Source organism: Canis lupus, chromosome 29, assembly GCF_048164855.1.
Source record: "Canis lupus baileyi chromosome 29, mCanLup2.hap1, whole genome shotgun sequence".
In the NCBI taxonomy this organism is placed as follows: domain Eukaryota; kingdom Metazoa; phylum Chordata; class Mammalia; order Carnivora; family Canidae; genus Canis; species Canis lupus.
Window position 1 is genome coordinate 29927891 of NC_132866.1, and position 19749 is coordinate 29947639.

The 19749-nt window shown below is 35.5% G+C and overlaps 1 protein-coding gene across 16 annotated transcripts in view; it reads right to left on the minus strand.

The window, feature by feature from the left end:
* The window catches only part of R3HCC1L (R3H domain and coiled-coil containing 1 like), a 79564-nt gene that overhangs the window by 24189 nt on the left and 35626 nt on the right, over window positions 1-19749 (minus strand). For 12 of the 16 annotated variants that reach the window (XR_012020757.1, XM_072805765.1, XM_072805755.1 and 9 more), the window contains one exon: window positions 5363-7176. Coding sequence is in view for 15 of the 16 variants with exons in the window: in XM_072805765.1 (XP_072661866.1) it covers window positions 5363-7162 (1800 nt within the window). In the remaining variant the exon portion in view is untranslated. Of the gene's footprint in view, window positions 1-5362; window positions 7177-11459; window positions 11639-16702; window positions 16837-19749 lie in introns of those variants that run through there. The other 4 variants (XM_072805768.1, XM_072805769.1, XM_072805757.1 and 1 more) reach the window with 3 other exon arrangements.

A 19749-nucleotide genomic window follows, 5' to 3' on the forward strand; every position in this document is an offset into this window, starting at 1 on the left:
TAGCATTTACTGCCATTCTACTTCTTGATTTCTCTAGTCCCTGATTATGCTCTGTTTAGCTATCTAAGATCCTAAATCCTATCCATGCCAATTCTCCCAACTAAAATTTGTTTCCTTGTTTATTACTTTAGAGAGTATTAGTCCTTGCCTATCTGTCCCCATCAGGTAATACATCTGTACTTTTGACCTTCAAACTGCAGACTCAGACCCACGGCTTCAAGAAATGAGTCAGTCTTGTTCCAGACAGGCAATACAATAGCACAACTCATCATCTAGGATCAGAAACATTGTTTTCATGCATTAAGCCTAGTATTTAGTATGCCTGGGCATCCTCTTGGCTTTTCCTTGGCAATCTCAGTTTTTGGTCAATTCACACAAAATATCTTCTGTACAAGGTTGCTGACTAGCACTTAAATTCCCTTTGTCTCAAATCTAGGCATTATTGCAAATTTATATTCCAAATTCATAACACAAAACAGTCTGAATTCAAAGATATTGTGACTGTTGGCTACCCACTTCATCAGTCAGGCCTATAGTTGGGCCCTTTTCCTCTTTTACACTCCCTCCCAGAGCCCGGCCACTGAGTGTCCAATGTGCCCTACATGCAATTTCTGATACAAATGATTATGTTAATTCAAATCAGTGTAGATGAGTTTAATTCTCCTAAAGGTATGTTTCTATCTTTAACTAAACTTTTAACACAAATGAATTTTTAATTTAAGAGTATAGCTCTTAAGTTCATTTTTCTCCTGAGGTAGAGTGCACACTCGGGTTTTCTTTGCCAATTCCACCATTTTGCCTTCCTGCTATTGTCACTAAACAGGGAATGAATTAAATGGAATAAACATTATGAGTCATATCACTACTCCTACTCCATCTGCCCCAACTATACCCCACATACCACATCTCATGGCGCTCACTAAAGCAAAAGCACTGCCAGGGACAGAGTAGGGCACACCAAGAATTTCTGAAGCTTGAGATAAGAATACCTCCTTGTACCAACAGAGACCTAGAGCTGTTTACTTCTCTTTAGTTATAAAAAAGCATCAGAAATTAAAATGCTATTGGTGTGAGCAGTATCTCTTTAATGTCCCCTCTTTCTGTGTGAACCAGAGATCTAGTCATCATCCACTAGCAGACTGAACAACAGAGTACATAATTCAATTAGATTCTTCACTGGAAAAAAAAAAAAAAAAAAAAAAAAAAAGATTCTTCACTGGATGTCCCAAGTGATTGCATTCAAATATATGGCATCTGGAATCCTCACTTAGGCAGTCAATAACATATTAATTCAGAAATTTTAATAAAAATATTAAATATAAATCTGTTAAAATGAGTTGCAACTAACAATAAAAGATGCTGTGAAAATAAAAATCAAAATAGTAATAAAACAGTGAGGGAGTATATGGAAACCCAGAACTTTTCACTCAATTTTTTTTTTTTTTGTAAACCTAAAACTGCTCAAAAAAAGAAAATCTATCAACTTTAAAAAACAGAAAAAGTAAACAGAAATTGGGAACAGAGAACAATCTCTGAAGTAGGGCTTCAAATCTTGTTTAATCTTAAGGCCTCAGCAACAAGCAACAGTGTCAACCAGTTTAGCCGTCAGGGATCTCATCCTTGGTTGAAGCCACTGTCTAGATCACCCAACAGGCAATCAAATTTAGGACATCTCTTAGACAGTGGTTTTATATTAATTTTCCTTCAGATTGTTATGTGACTATCTAATCACATGGTTACATCTTGCCGCTCCAAATAAAATATAAGGAACTTTAGATGAAGCTGAGAAAAAAGCTGGCATGTAACACAGTGCCTTTAAAATGGTAGTGTTAGGGCAGCCTGGGTGGCTCAGGGGCTTAGCGCCTGCCTTCGGCCCAGGGCATGATCCTGGAGACCCGGAATCGAGTCCCACATCGGGCTCCCTGCATGGAGCCTGCTTCTCCCTCTACCTGTTTCTCTGCCTCTCTGTCTCTGTTTCTCATGAGTAAATAAATAAAATCTTTTAAAAATAAATAAATAAAAATAAATAAAAAATAAAATGGTAGTGTTAATAATCATATATATCCAGTTATTTACAATTTACAGTTTATCAAAACTCTAAGTACACACCTTTCCATTTAAATGCAAAACGACAAGGTATCAACTTTAACGAAGTCCCTAGAAGATGGCTTATGGACTTTCCTCCCTTCATAGTACTTCATATAATTTGCTTTTAGTGGTTGGATTATGAATTTTTCCTTTCACTTTTGGGTTTCCTACTTAAAAACAGAGAGCATTTTTACAGAAGTCTATAGGACGTTGAGTCAGTACACATAAAGGGAGATAGTTGGGGATGGGTGGCATTTCTTTATTCTTCTCTTTTCCATGGTTATAAACATTGCTAGTAGTCTTCTGTAACAAAACCAGACTCCTACCTAAATCAAGGCCAGAAATGACCAGTGTCAAATTAAAGCCAGAAGTGGCCAGTAAAGGGACCAGATGCCACAGTCTATCAAAACAAAGTTATGCTGCTCTATCTTACTAGCTCTACTACCAATCAAAATAGATTTGCAGATCACTACAGGAGGCAGCAGGGACTATGGAAGTTTTGTACCAAGATCTCAGAGGGTTAGAAGTCATGCCAACATCTTTTTCTTTATCAGTTACCAACTTAAATGTCTGGGCATCCCAAACGATGGCTTTAGAAGATTAAGTGTGATCTTTAGAGATTCAAGAACTGCAGTTCCAGGAGATCAGTAATGTCCTATCTAGGATCTATATCCACTCAGGTAGTTGTAGAAGTTCAAATGTTGCAGGAAAATTGCTTCACATGCCAATGGCCGTCACACCCTCCTCTATAGCATACCTCCCTGCCTATTAGAAGTATTAGACATACCTTAATGTGTAGCCATTGTCAACAAAGAAACAGGCCCACTGGGAAAAAAGCCAAAAATCATTGGCTGGCAAGTTTTCAAAGATAGGCAGACGTTCTGGTTTAGCCTTTAATAAAGTATGTTTGGAACAATATAAATAATAAATTAAGAATAATAGTCACCAGAGGGCTATTAATGTTACTGGATTTGTGACATCTTTTAATAACATTATTATTATATCTCCTAAAACTCAAAGCACAGGAGATCATAGTTTGGAGCTGATCTGCTACCTGCATTTCTCAATCCATTTCCTTCCTTCTTGCTCTCATCACCCATTATCCCTAAACTACAGATCCCACTCCCTGACAAGCACCAACTCAGTACGTGGTATCCAAACACAACACCCAGGCACTGGCTGTCTTCAGCTTAAAACATTACATACTTCATTTCCTAGCCATTCCCAGCTTTAGGTCACACAAGTGTCCTCTTTGGTTACATTACTATGCTCCTCAAAACACTGAGTGGTTGCCTACATTCTTCTGCACCTATTCTACAGCGTTAAGACCTAAAAAACAGAGTGCACACTTGAACCCTCTTCCCCGATTATAGGAGCTGTATCCCTAAGCTACCACCATACAGAATCCAAGTTCTAGCAATAATGAAGTATTATTGAAAGCCCGTGGAGTCCACCCTAAAAAAGCACGATACTCCAACTCTGCCCTATCATCTACATCCATTCAATAAATATTTACTGAGTCTCACCATGTATAAAAGGCTCTGTGTGCCATGCCTTTCTTTTGTAGGAAACTCTTTCTTTTCTCCTATGCATATCTGTGCTCCCTACCCCTCAGGTAATCTCTTTGCCAACTCATATAAACACTGAAACTTTCTTCCAATGATTGGATCCTTAATAACTTCTTTATATTCACCTAACTTACCACATTCCTAGTATTTAATCTAATTTGGGTCTAAAACCTCTGCTGAACAGTGTTTTTCTTTCTAGTTATGATTGGACAGCCATCTCTAGTTACCACACTCACATATTACCTTTTGAGCAATGGTTCTCACTTTATGTGCATCAGAGTCACCTGCAAAACACCTAAATATACAGACTGTTGAGCCAAAAAGTTTGCATTTCTAACAAGTTCCCAGGTGATGCTCATGCTGCTGGTCTAGGGACCATACTTTGGGAAGCACTATCTTTGAGAATCTGATGAAAGCTATAAAAAACTGCACACACATATAAAATTTTACGTGCAATTTCAAAGGGTTCATGGATGCCCATTCCTAGATGCCTCCTGTTCTATATTTCTGTCTAAGGAATGTTTAGGACACAGTGTTTCCTGGCTTGACCATAAAAAGTGCTAACTGTGGTACAAGTGAACGTGCAAACACCTAAGCATGACAAGGAATAGCTTGGTACTGAAAAGTCAGTCTGTGCAATGGGCTGCCCCCTCCTTCAATCTCACATGTCTCTTCACATACATGTGATCATTTTTCTGTACTTCTGGTTCAGTTCTCAGAAACAAAAGTATTAGTCCTTTCATATTTAATAGGCTCTCTGGAATCACTAAACAAAACTATTTTATAGGTAAAGATGTGGTCGGGTAGAAAGAACATAAACATTGGAATGAGGGAACTAGACTGAAAACCTGATTCTGCCTTTCTTAAAGATATGACTGCTAAGCTTCAATTTCCTCATTTAAAAAATTGGAGACTTCAAAGGGAAATTATTTTTTCCCCTTCCAGACAAAAGTTATGTGAACCCACTACAAGAAATGAAGAGGGAAGTGGTTCTATTTAAAACCAAAGATTCTTATTTATGGTAAGGATTTTAAATACTACAAAGTGAACACCTAAATTAAGAAAATGAAAGATTAAATAATTTCTAAAATGCGTTCAAACCCAACATTTTGTATTTATGAACTCTAACTAACCAGCATGTCATTATTCACTCCTATCTTCTATATGTACTCAACAACCATTGGTGATATAACTCAACATAAACTAAACTACATAAACAATCATACCTTCCCTTATTTTACCCTTCCCTTTCTGTATTTCCTTCCATCTAGTGTCCGGCAACATTCCAAACTCTCCAGAAAAGACAAAATATATATGAATACTAAGTTATTATCCCCTCAGGCCTGTGTAAAATACATCTTGTCAATGCAGAAAATCCCTCTGCATGGAGAAGTTCCCTCTGTACTTCTTCAATAGATAGCCAGAATCCATTAAATTCATATTTAATCTATTCAATAAGATCTTTCAGGCTTTGGCTAAAATAGATACAGCTCAATTTGGTATGTTTTACTTTTTAAAGATCTGCCAGGCATTCTTTTCTCAATCTACAATACTGTTTTCTTTTTCATCGCAGGAACCCTTATACTGGATGTAATATGTGTGAATGTATGAGTGTGCACAAATGTCTGTTAAAATTACCCCCAAAATACCAGGTTCTATCAATCTATACATTATGTTAAGCATCAAGCAACTTCTACCAAACAGACCTCTTGTAGAAGACGTGGATCCAAGCAGTCCCCATCATCATTAAACAAAGACTCCCAGCTCTCCTCAGTAGCAGCACTTCCCTCCACGTGAGACATTTCCGTTGCTTTTGGTTCCATGGATGTTTCCATAGATACAGATTCTATATCAGGAAAGGATACACCAAATTCTACATTTTCTGAGTCATCTTCCTCTTTTGTTTTGAACTCTTCAGCAGTTTTTAGTTCATGCAATGCCTCTGTTATATCACCACTACAATCTAGATCATTGCCAAAGGCACTGTCTGAAAGTACTTTTGTCCCATTTAACATACTGAGTTCAGAGTCCAAAAAAGTGTTACAATTACTACCAGCAATCTTCTTTATAGGTAAAGAAGAAGCACAATCTGACAAGCTCTCTATCAACTTTCCTGTTGACTCTGTGAAACTAGATGAAATACTCTCAGCATAAATATCTGAGCAAGCAGTCAGGTTGCTGAAATTTCCTGTGTCATTCCCACTTCTAGCTACATGAAGAGGGGCTGTATCTGCACTCATTTCTAAATATTTTGATAAACTATCTGTGCTGCTACAGGCCTCATCAGCTGTTCTAACTGCAACTACACAAGGGCTGCCCATAGTTATATGATCAGATGGGACATCTGTAACGTCCATCTTACATGCCTTATTGGTAATGTCACCTACACTCTTCAACCCATTATCTGTATCTGTTTCATGAACAAGGAGAGCTGTATCAGAAGGTTCATACTTTATACATAAGTCATCTACAGTGCTGTCATTCTCCTCACACTCTTTAATCACTGTTGGATCAAAAATGCCATTTACATTCTCTAATTTGCTGCCCATAGTCATTTTATAAGAGAGGTGATCCACAACCTCAGGAATGGAATCTACACCTCTCTGACTCAAGACGAAATCTGTACTGTTGGCTACATCACTAACATTCTCAGCTTCAAAGTCTATGGAAGTTTGGTCAGTGATACCATCTGGGCTTCCAGGAACAGAAATAGCAGTGATGCCTCCACTGCTGAGAGTCAACATTCCACACGATGTTTGCATGCTTTGTTGTACAATTCCAGAATCAGAACTGAGTTTTACAGGTACGATCACACTCTCAGGTTTCAACACAGAACTAAAAACTCCAGGAAACTGGGATAGTATCTCCACAACCTTAGCATCAGTTTCAATTCTGCTTTCTAAACGTCTGCCTTCAAATGTTTTGCCACTTAATTCCTGTCTATTGACATCACATAATTCCACATTTTGGAATGGTTTGTTTAGAACTTGGGCCTCACTTATTTCTGAACAAGACTGAGACAGAAGCAACTTCCCAGGTCCTGCCACATCTGTGGTTTCAACTTCCAAACACTCCACCTCTTTTGGTTTAAAATGTCTTTGTAAAGATATACTAGGTATCATCCCAGGATCTGGGATGCTTTGCTGATGTCCCTGGGATAATGTTTCTTTAGATTCTATACTTTCCCTCTTAACACAAATCCTATCTTTCTTTCTTTCTTGAAGGCACGTGTCTTTTCTGAATTTTGTTGAAATTTTCTTTCCTTCTCTACAGTTGTGCTCCTTTTTATCAGGATTAATGCTTAGTCTTTGAATCTCAGATTTATCTCTAAAGATCTCCTTTTGAAAGAAACCATCTTCTTTTTTCACCACGGAGTTAGATGAACCACAGCTTTTTTCCTCATCACCTGACTTGAGCAACACTACATTCCTTCGAGCTTTAGGTACATAAAGTGCCATGTCAGGCCTTCTGGCTCGAACTCTGCATCTCTCTGTTGCTTGCTGCATGGTATCACCTCAATCTGCAAGAGAGAATAATTCAATTACCAAAAACTAATTACAATGTATTGAATTAAGAGACTTTTAAAGACTCAGTAGAGGGCCTACTAATCCATCCTACAGAAACCCTCATGTTAAAAGAAAATAAAACCTGCCATAAAATAATTAAAGCAATCAGGTAAGGAACTAAGGAAAGTAAATTCCAAAGTAACTCATGAGCTCATGAATTTTATCCGTATATCCTCTTTCTTCATATTCCCAAAACTCTTTATCTCTATGTCCCAAGTCCTCTCTACCTTTTTAACAAGCAGCCTTATCTTCTCTGAATTAAAAGTATTAGAAAAGTGAGTGCCAGCTTTTAAGTACTCATAAAATACTACTATCTCCCTATTACTGGAGCTCAGAATTTACACTGAAAAGTATATTCAAGGAGGATCCCTAAAAACACGTTTGTTCAACATAAGTATACACATAAATAAGGTTTTAAAAAATAACTTGAATGTGGGCTAGAAAATGAGACAACTAATCTAGGGCTGCCTTCTATAAGATGCTTACTATTTAATCAAGTGAACTACTATAAATTTTCTTCCAGCAGCAATAAAAAACAGCAATAAAGCAGAATGAAGAAGAGTGGAGACCAAGAAATGTGGTGAGACAACTCACATTAGTAATTTCTTGATATCCTCCACCATGGTTGGTCAAAGGAAATTAACAAAGGGAAAAAATTTAACAAATGTTTAAATAAACCTTTGCTATCGGAAAAATACAAGAAAATGTGCTAGACAACTTGAGTTCTTTTAATGTTCAAAATCATACTATGAAGTATTAGGGTATCCACAGCAAAGAGAATAAGAAGTGCAATACATTAAGAAACACCCTTTCACACACTCAGAAGTACTCATTGTTAAGATTTCACTACATACATTTCAAAGGAAATAGATAGTAAGAGAGAAACTACTTCCAGATCCCTAAATTCTCACCTGATCCAGAATACCTTCTCAGTAAAGAACCTGGGCTCTCATGGCACAGGCTGTTTTCTTTTCAGCCCAGGTATATACCATGGCCCTGATCATCAAGTGTTCCTAGGAATTCTCAGTCCCTTTCTCTTTTAATGTTTTTATTATTATCTAACCCACAAATTATTATGATGGATTTTCTAATTGTGGGTGAAAATGACTTTAACATTTAGACGTGCCAGGATTTTTCAAAAATGCCTATTTTTCAAAGACAGAAGTACTAAAGTGTATATCACTGGAGGGGATCCACAGACATCATGTATCTTGATCTCAGGAAAGCATCTGACAATATACATCATGATGAATTTCTGAATATAAGATGGAAAATGTGAGCTATTTAACAGAACTAGTAGCACCCACAGAAAAAAATATAATAGGTAATAGTGAATTTAGGATTATTTTAAAGTGATCTGTGTCCCTACAGCCCTTTGAAATTCAACATTTTAAACAATAATTTGAATATAAACAATAACTACTCAGTGCTTATCAAATCTGCTAGTGACATAAAATCAGTAGGATTAAGAAATTCCAAAAATGATAAAATTATGATTTAATGTCATTTCTACAATCTGGAATGCTGTGCTAAAAATGTAAATACAAACATCTACTTTAAGAAAAAAAGTTTAAACAACCTAACATTTGACTTGTGTATAATTTGCACACACAAAAATTTAAAGGCTTTTACTTCATCCACAAAGTCAATAAACCCCAAAGGGTAGAGATGTGGATGTTTAAAAAGGCAACACAGTTTCAGATTACAGAGCTCAGAAAATACACACAAAATAGAGTTGAAAGAACTAAATAAAGGTGTATTTCTTGCCCAAAGAGCTCTAAATGGAAAACATCCAAACTACCTTTATACCTGAAGATTGGTTGTTCTACAGAAGAGATAAATGTTCTCTTCTATGTTTCTCCAGAGGTCAGTACCAGAACCAATTGGTAGAAATGAAAGGAAAACATGGTTGAGTTTTCCCAGTCTATAGAACTCTAAGAGCTCTCCAACACTATTATCAGGTAATGAGCTCTGTCTCTACGTCTAGATGACTGACTGATACACTAAAGAAAGAATTTCTAGCTGTAGATTGGTCTGGATTTATTTTAAGCACTCTTTGAGCTTGCAATTCTATGATTCTATTTCTCTTCCACAAGAAACATATATCAAAGGCTTCAAATTTAAAATTATTTGTGTCACAGCTTAAGACTCTTAACACTCAACCTTTCTTTTTTCTTAGTTAATGATTATATATATATATGTCATGATATGATTTCCTAAAGCTGAAAAATAGTCTAACGAATTTATATTATCCACTTCTTACCAAAACACTGAACTCAATTATGCCATGATCAGAATGTGCTGGTAAATGTTTAGCAACCGGTTTTCCACATGTAATTCAGAGTGCTGGTTGATATTTTTGCTTACATCAATGATGTCAGCAATATGAGTAACATCTTTGCTAAAGTGGATAATCATTTTTGAATTGCAAAATGTATTCTCAAATTTTTGAGCTATGTACAATGTAATAGCTAAAGACATGACACTTTTAAGTTTGCATTATTAGCATTTTCTCCATCACCTTACATCTAGACAAGCAATAAACAATAAATCAAGCCCTGATTTATGGCATTTGCCTAACTGTATAACATAAATATTCCCACCATAGCTAATTTCAAGCTATCACTGTAACATCACTGAAATCAGAGCTGGGAAAAGACACAGTAGTATTCCATGACACAGTATTTCAACCTAAAGGTCCAATATTCATAAATAACTTCAAGAACATAAATTATAGTAAAATATAGTGAAATAATTAGGAAGTGATGAAGTTTAAGTATTACCTTTTTATAAATACTATTTAATAATAAGCTGTGTAATTTTTAATGATGGCTATGTTTAACAATCAGTTTGCATAATTTCTAAAATTTTAATAATCAGCTCTCAGGCCACCAGGAGATGCTCCGTTACACCACTGGCTAGAACAATTCTTTTATAGTAACTCACAGACATACGAAAAAAGAAAAGCATCCCCATCTTGTGGACTTTCAAGATCATGCCAATTCAGTTTAAAGCCTTGTTGTATTTTTGTGAACTTCTTTTGCAACTGTAGGCACAGAAGGCCTTTAACAAGGGGAGAAGGGATGCCTTTCATATACAATTTTTTAAATGTACCTTAGATTAAAATTTTCCTATCCATTTATTTATTTACTAATAGTACTTGATGTTTTCTCTCTTTTAACATAGTTTTAACTTTTTAAAAACATTCCACATGCTTTTATTGGTCCAGTTTGCTTTTTTTTTAAATATTTATTTATTTATGATAGACATAGAGAGAGAGAGGCAGAGACACAGGCAGAGGGAGAAGCAGGCTCCATGCAGGGAGCCCGACGCGGGACTCGATCCCGGGTCTCCAGGTTCCCGCCCTGGGCTGAAGGCGGCGCTAAACCGCTGAGCCACCCGGGCTGCCCTCCAGTTTGCTTTTTAATTGGAAGGGAGAATCAGTTATTTGGGGTATATTTTGTAGCCAACTCATCCTAGAATGGCCATGAATATGAAATTCTGTTCAAAATTATATTTTATAAAGGAGATGAAAATTGATTCCTTTATGAATTAATTGCTAATATACACCTTTAAAATACAAATGAGCTTGCAATTCTATGATTTAGGTCAAATCATCTTTTTATATACAACACTTCTGAACACAAGGATCGTATCTGAGAATCTGTCCAATTGCTTCTATAGTTTCAAATATTCCTTGAGAGAAAATAATCAGTAACTTCCTCTGCGTACCTCTCTGCCCCATCTTCATGAGTAAGTGAACTAGCACAAAACAAATCAAGCTTTTCCATCTTTATAACAAAATTTTAATGTCATTTGTCTATGTTTGGTATATAAAACATATGGATCTCTCTTCATTCAACAATAGAGAATACTGACACTTAAGGCATTCATTGGATAATTCAACCATGAACTGATTTGATCTAGTGCTTACCAATGGCTCACTTGAGACATCTGATATTTGAGAGAAACTGCCTAACAGGCATGTTAACTATCCATTCTTCAAGAATAAATTAAGCACTATCACTTTGTTAGCTCATTAGAATGCATCATAACAGCATATATCTTGCCTTTTTACTTAAAACGAAATAATTTTAAATACACAGGTAAGTTACAAAAGTAAAAATACTACAAAGAGTACCAGTACATCTTTTACCCATATTTATCTGCTAGTAATGCTTTTAGTTGCAAGGGAAAAAATGCACAGTAATTATTCAGTACAGAAATTGGACAATACCTTGATAAAAGCAATCCATAGGGTAACACTGCAAGAGCCTGTTCCTCATCAAAATATCCCCCTAGATTTAGCATCCACTAATGATTCTAATCTGATTCGATCTTTATTATGATGGTTGCAAAATTGTTTTCCAACTCCGAAAGTCCCTTCACATTTGCCAGTCAATCTAATATTTTTTTCTGAAAGCAGAAGTAAAACCATCAAAGTAAGCTATGATTTCCTAGGTTAAAATTCAATGTTAAAATCTCACTTTTCAGTTATTAGATAAAGGAAATGCCCATCTGAAAAACATTTTTTAACTTTTGCACACCGAAGTTGAAAGGAACTACCATCTTACCCCATCTCGCATGTATGAAAAAGAAGGGGGAAAAAAAGCATGTCTCTCAAAGTTACATAATCCCTTTAGGTAGAGCAAATGTGTCCCTTTCTCCTCTTTTCCAGTAAACACAGATTTAAGTTGGGTGTATAAATACAATGATTAATCCATCCCAGATGTCTGGTAATATTTATTTCTCTGTCCCTTTTTAAAATCATGTCAAATTCCTTTGGGAAGGACACAAGGCAAAATTCATGTATGTTAATAAACAGAAAAAGGATCTTCCCTGTATCATTTTCATATCATTAATTTCTTCTCCATCTTTAATTTTTCTTCCTTCAATTTTCTTTAGGATAACACTCTATTCCTATTTAACTTCTGAGTTAGTGACTTAATTAGCTATATTATAACTTTTGTATTACAAAATTTTCAAACATATATAAAAAAAGAAAACATTTATAACTCTCAAATGCCCATCACTCAGCTTCAAATCATGGCCAGTGTTTCCTCATTTTATCTGTGCACATTCTCAAATATCACTTCATTTTATCCTTAAGTACCCTCAGTATCTATCTTTAAAAGATTCAGATTTTTTTTAACAAAACCATAATACCAATACACACCTTAAAAAAAAAAAAAGGAAATAATTCCTTCTATCATCACATATCCAGTGCCAAAATTTTGCCAACTGTCTCCTTTTATGTGAACACTTGGTTTGTTAAAATCAGGATCCAAAAAGATCTACATGCTGGTCTTTTAATTTATAGGTACCTGTCAAACTTTTTGTTTTCCTGTCTTGCCATTCATTTGTTAAAGAAACTGGGTTATTTGTCCTATAGAGTTTCCCACATTCTGAACTTTGCTGATTGCATTCTTGTAGTATTGTTCAATAAATTCTTATATAGTCTCTGTAGTCCTAAAAAGTAGTGGTTGTTCCAAAGGCTTGATAGGATTTGGGTTTAATTTTTTTATTGCAAGAATATGTCTTAAATGGTGCTTTGAACTCCCTACTGTGTCACATCGGAAAGCTAAAATGTCTGATTGTCTCCTTTTTGTAATGTTAATATTCATTGATCAGTGGGTTCATGTACTGTCAGCCTGTACCATTCACCATAAAGCTTAGAATGAGTTTGCCACCCAATGGTTTTAGCAGCTTCTGATGAATACTGCCAAGACATACTATTTCATCAGGGTTTGCAAAACGATGACATTCTAATTGTTGTTCTTTTTGCATTTATTAGCTGAAATTATTTTAAAATGAACTTTCTCTCACCAACTATTTTGTGACTCAGAGATACAGTTTATATGCCTAAGACAGAATACTTCATTATTTATTTACCAGTTTCTGAATAAACTGGTTTCATGGCATCTTCCAAAGGTGACCAACATTTTGTTGATTTTAACTTTGTGTTTCAATCCACTGCACTAATTATTCCTCTTGAAGCTCAACCTATCTTTGGCCAGTGGCTGTCCTGTCTGAGGGTCCTTTTGAAAGAACCCCAAGTTGTCCCTGACAGTTTCTTCTTTTCCTTTTTTTCATGACAAGATGTCCTACTATGCCCTACCCAGTGCTGGAATCAGCCACATTTTTCAAGAAGTTCTGGTTCACTTTAATGAAAACAGTATTTTAAAAACCACAATCTGGGCACTAACATGAGTATACTGCTATTGCATTTCATTGTGTCTAAGCCCTTTTAGATCTCACAAGGTTTTTGATTCTTGGAAAGCATGATAATGAAAATACCTATTTCCATGTTTTTTCATCGCATAAGTTATTCAGAAGTATCTAAAGCCTATATATTTTTTTAAGATTTTACTTATTTATTCATGAGAGAGACAGAGAGAAAGAGGAAGAGACAGGCAGAGGGAGAGAGGCAGGCTCCATGCAGGGAGCCTCGATCCCGGATCTCCAGGATCACACCCTGGGCCAAAGGCAGCACTAAACCGCTGAGCCACCCAGACTGCCCTATATATTATTTTTAAATTGATTTCCAACTTAATTACCTGTGGTCAAAATGAGATCAATTCTTCAAAATTTGTTGATTTGGTTTTATGGTCTAATAAATGGTCAATTTTGGTAAATGTCTCATCTGTGCCTAAAAGTAATGTATACCAATCAAATTTTGGGGTGCCGTACCTGTGTGTAATCATTAATCAAGTTTATTGAAGTATTATTCAAATACTTCAATACCCTTACCTGTTATCTGTTTAGTTAATCATGGGTGGTGCACGTGTGTTCATTAAATCATGTTTTTTTTTTTTTTTTTTAATTTATTTATGATAGTCACAGAGAGAGAGAGGCAGAGACATAGGCAGAGGGAGAAGCAGGCTCCATGCACCGGGAGGCCTGATGTGGGATTCGATCCCGGGTCTCCAGGATTGCGCTCTGGGCCAAAGGCAGGCGCCAAACCGCTGCGCCACCCAGGGATCCCTAAATCATGTTTATTAAAGCACTGTTCAAATCACAGCCTTATTATCTGTTAGCTTAATTAATCATGAAGATGTATATGTAAAATACCTATGTATGTGGATTTATTGATTTATCTGACTTAGTATATCAATTCTTATATTTTTATGTAATTTTTGATGTTAACAAATAAAATTTAGAATTGTTCTATTTTCCTTGTAAATTGTTACTTTTACCATTATGCAGCAATCCCTTCTATTGTTGAACTGGAGGAGTACAAAGTCTTTTTTGCCTAAAAGTAATATAACTATGGTAACTTTCACTGGTATCATTAGGTATCTTGTCCTTTTCCTTTCAACCTGTGTTATAGGTCTCTTGCAAAAAGTATACAACTAAAGAGTGTATTCTTTACCCATTCTGTCAGTGTCAGTCTTTTGTCAAATTTAGTCCATTTACATTTATTGCAATTATGGATGCATTTGGAAGTATTTTCTATCTTTTTATTTTGTGCTTCCTTTCCATTTATCCTACTTTTTGTAATTTTATTTTCCTGTTTTCTTTCAGGCTGATCAAGTTTTTTTCTTCTATTGCTCAAAAAGCTCTATGCTCTTATTTCTAGTCTGTTAGTTTTAACTTAAGTGCTTATCTAAATATCTAAAGCTAACTATTATTTGTATATGTCTCCTAAACAACTGTACAATACTTTTATTTCACAATGCTTTCCATATGTACTCTTAGGTTTTGTCTGAAAATATCTTTACACTGCTCTCATCCTTTAAAGGATTTTGACTTTCATTGTTACTGTTAAGCAATCTGTTGTCAATCTATCATTGCTTTGTAGGTAATCTCTCTTTCTCAAGATATTCTCTTAGGTATTTGGTGTTCAAGTGTCTACTGTGTGTTTATTATTTTTCTACTAGAACAACACTATGCTTCTTGATTATTTTAGCTTTGAGGCTTTTACCAATTCTATTCATTCAAGGCAATACCTTCAGATCCACCTTTCCTATCACTAGTTTTCTCTCCAGGTTTGCCTATTCTGCATTTTATCCTATCCAGTCATTTTTAAATTTTAATGACTAAGGTTTTGTCACAGAAGTCCTATTACCTTCCACCCTCCCCCTGATTTCCCTGGTCTTATGTTTTCTTTAATAGCTGTGTTGATGTTGTTCTGATATTTGTTTTCTTCTTTTATCTTTAATCACTTTTAACATTTCCATTTTACTTTTTAATGTTTATTATTATAATCCAATCTTTTTTTTTTTTTTCAGAAGTGTGTGTGTGCATTACATGAATGAGCAGTCAACATAAGCTGTTTCCTGGGTTAGAATCCCAGTCTCACACTTGATTAGCCCTTACCTTTGACAAATTACTTAAGTTTATTGGGGCAAAATGTACCACTCTAAGCCTTAGCTTACTCAAAACATAAAATGAGGATAATAACAGGCTTATTTCATAGGCACACTGAACAAATTAAATAAAATATGTATACAAATTTGCCAGTCATGGTAAAGTCTCAATAAAAGTTAGCTATTACTTAAATAAGTAGTTGAGTTTCTTAATTATAAGTTTGCAGAGAGAATCAAAAGCCCTTTTGATACAATATTCAAAATGTGCCTTGATCACTTATAAAATCCATTTCTACCTAACACAAATATCTACTGTAACTATGTATCCTGGTTTTGCCTATCATTCTCTTACTAACAGTCTAATATTGTAAACATCTAATAATTCAAAGTAAACACAATGTAACTCAGTTGCAAAGTAAAAATACAAATTTTGAAAAGAACGGATTTCCTGAAGTCTATGAAGATAATGTTGAAAGAAGTGTTCATCTCACAGCAAAACCCTTGGGGAATGAATATCTGACTGAATCAAACCAGTAACAACTGAAGGAGGGAAAAATGTAACAAGGATGATGACAGAATAGGAAACAAGAAAGAAAATGTCAAGGGATTAAGAAAAATCCCTTGAGAAACTGCTAAAGCTCTCAATAGTTTTCCTAAGACTGATGCACTAGGTCTAGTCTGTATGATAAATACTAAGAAAATCAAAGTGAAGGATGCTATCAGACTATCACACACTTTTTGTGGAAAAATCATACCTAGAAAATATATTATTTTTTGTTATGGAGAATTAGCATAGCCATAATTAAAACCTAAATTGTATTAAATATGTGGTAAAATAAATGTTTTTATTGCAGAAAACAAATTTTTTTTTCATTACTAAGAAACACTTTAAGAGGTATTTTCAAAGTAGCAATTTTCTTAAGAATTTCTCAGGGCACCTGGGTGGCTCAGTGGTTGAGCATCTGCCCTCAGCTCAGGTCATGATCCCAGAGTCCTGGGATCAAGTCCCACATCAGGCTCCGTATAGGGAGCCTGCTTCTCCCTCTGCCTATGTCTCTGCCTCTCTCTGGGTCTCTCATGAATAAATAAGTAAAATCTTAAAAAAAATAATTTCTCATAAATGTATTTTCTAAGGGAAGAAAGACTATCATATAAACTGTTAACAGGGTACCTGGGTGGCTCAGTTGTTGAGTGTCTGTCTTTGGCACAGGTCGCGATCCTGGGGTCCTGGGATCGAGTCCCTCATTAGGCTCCCCACAGGAAGCCTGCTTCTCCCTCTGCCTATGTCTCTGTGTCTCTGTGGCTCTCATGAATAAATAAATAAAATGTTTAAAAGTTAAAAAAAATAAACTGTTAACAGTGGAGTAGAAAATGAGAGATGAAAAAAAAAAAGAAAATGAGAGATGAAAAAGAATTAAGGATTAATTATCTTTTTATACACATACCTCAGTAGTGTGTGAATTTGTTACAATAAATGTAGTATTTTTGTAATTAAAAACAAGATTCCTAAAATTTAAAAATATGCTATTGTTTTTGTACGAGGCCATTACCATGAACTGCTGTAGGAGAAAGCAAAGGCAATGAAAACTGATAAACAGATCTTTATTGGACAAAAGGACTCCAAATAGGAAAATGATGATTGGAGAAAAGAGTGACCTCTTTAATATACTTGACAGTATAATAAAGCAAGTAGCATATAAATTACTTGATGTTGAAAAGATACCCTCAAATGTTGCAAATGCTGAGAACTTTTACTTTCAGTCTAAGAATGGTCTAGAACAACACTGTCCAATACATAACCATTAGCCACATGTTGCTATTGAGCATTTGAAAAGTGGCCAGCCTAAACTGAGATGTGCTATGCACGTAAAAACACCCCCTGGATTTCAAAGGCCCAGTACACCAAAAAAATAAAATAAGAATAAAAGGAAAATGTCTCATTAACATTTTTAAATTTATATATGTTGAAGGGATACTATTTTGAAATATGGGTTAAATAAAACACATTAAAATTAATTATGTTTTTTTAAACGTGACTACTAGAGAATTTTAAATTACATATGTGGCCCATGTTTGGGTCTGTGTTACATATCTAACATGATAGCACTGGGCTAATATCTTGCCATATCTAATACCACAAGAACAAACAGTCTGCTTATCCTCTTGTGTATTACCTGTTTCAGAATTTTCACTTTTAACAACAAGACAATATACCAAACCAAGAAATCAACTAAAACATAAATGTGTAGGTAAGCTTATCTCTGCATAGACAAAACACTTTAAATGTTCCATAAGTTCACAAGAATCAAAACAATAAAGCATCAAAAGAAGTCTACTTATATTTCACAAATTAGAAAATAAGACTGATTAAACAACATAACTATGTGGTAAAAGTTATCCTCAACTCAAATTTATGAGCATTTTTTTCAGATATATTTAAAACTGTGAAGGGCCCTAGATTTAGAATCATTTCTTTGCATATAATAAAGCTTCCTTTGTGTTATTATTCTATTAAGAACATTCTTATTCTCACTGGTCTACTTACAAACTGGCAAAACTAAGAGATGCCAGAATCTTTCAGTTCAGCATCATATATGTCCATTTGGAAGGAATAAAAATATCTTGAAAGTAAATTTAGGGCAGCTCCGGTGGCTCAGCAGTTTAGCACTGCCTTCAGCCCAGGGCATGATCCTGGAGTCCCAAGACCGAGTCCCACGTCAGGCTCCCTGCATGGAGCCTGCTTCTCCCTCTGCCTGTGTCTCTGCCCCCAAACCCCCCCCCCCCCCCCCCACACACACACACTCTTTCTCTTTCTCTCTCTCTCATAAAATCTCAAAAAAAAAACCCTAAATTTAATGATGTTTTTAATTAAATGTAATATACAAAATATGTTAAGTGACACAAGTAAACTAACAGATTTCTGAGAACATAATTATATACTTTTAAATTCTAGCCATCCCCTCAGAAAGATTCTCTGCTCTTCCCTCCCCAATTTCATAGTTAGGGGAATGGAATCACTGTCAACCCAGCTGTTCACACCAGCAACCTGGAAGTCATTATCCCTGACATTTCAATCAATTACCAAGCCCTGTTCATTCTACTTCTACACTGCTTCCAGTAATTTTCTAAAATACAAATTAGATTTGGCCATTTCCTTGTTCAAAATTCTTCAGTGGTCCTTATCACATAAAACCTTTAAAGTATCTTGCATAGTGTATTTGGCTCTATGTGATCTAACACTGCCACCCCTAAAAATATCTATCTACCTAGTTTCATTTCCAGCCACTCCTAATTTCAGACTTCATATTCCATCAATTCCAACTCCTGGTACTACTAGAAACATGACCAGCTGCCTTCTCACACCAAAGGTTTAAGACTTACTACCTTTTCTGTTGGATGCTTGCCTAATGATCTCCTACCTGTCCTTCAACTCTCACTTTAAAGATTACCTCGTCTGTAACTTCGTCACTGACTCTTCCTCATCTGTTCTTGTACTACTAGTAAGTTCCCACTATATACCTTTACATATACCTTCACTAAAGCAATTATCATATTGCTTTACAGTTATGTGTTTGCATGTCTGGTTCTCTTCTGAACAGTAAGTTCCTTCAGAGTAGGGTTAGTGTCTTTTTATCTACAATGCCACAGCACTACATTTGACACTAAATAAATACCTGTCTGATCATGACAAGTGAGACTTCTCAACAGATGATACTTCCCTAACCTCCAGCTGTGATTCAGGGCCCATACATTTATTCATTCCACAAACATTTACCGAACACCTATTATGTGCCAAGTCCCGTCTTAGGCACTAGGAACACAAAACAAAACAAGTCTCTGGCCTCATGCAGCTACACTATAATAGTAGAGACAAAAAATAAACACTGAAACATATAAAGTCTGATAGTGATAAATGCGATGGAGTAAAATAACACAGGGACAAAGATATAGAGTGATAAGACATATGGCTATTTTAGAAGGGAAAACCATAGAGCAAAGCAGGGAAGACCACTCTGAGGAGTTGATACCTGAGCTGATACTTGAACTGAGCCAGAGAGTCACACAAATCATCCAGGGAAAAGAGAATTCTAGGAAAAAAGAACAAGTGCAAAAGCTCTGAGGCAAGACAACAGAGTAAAAAGGGGTACTAGAAGATAACTAACGGCCAGAACAAGTAGGGGCCCACAGGCCAAGGCAAGAGCTTTGAAATTTATTTTG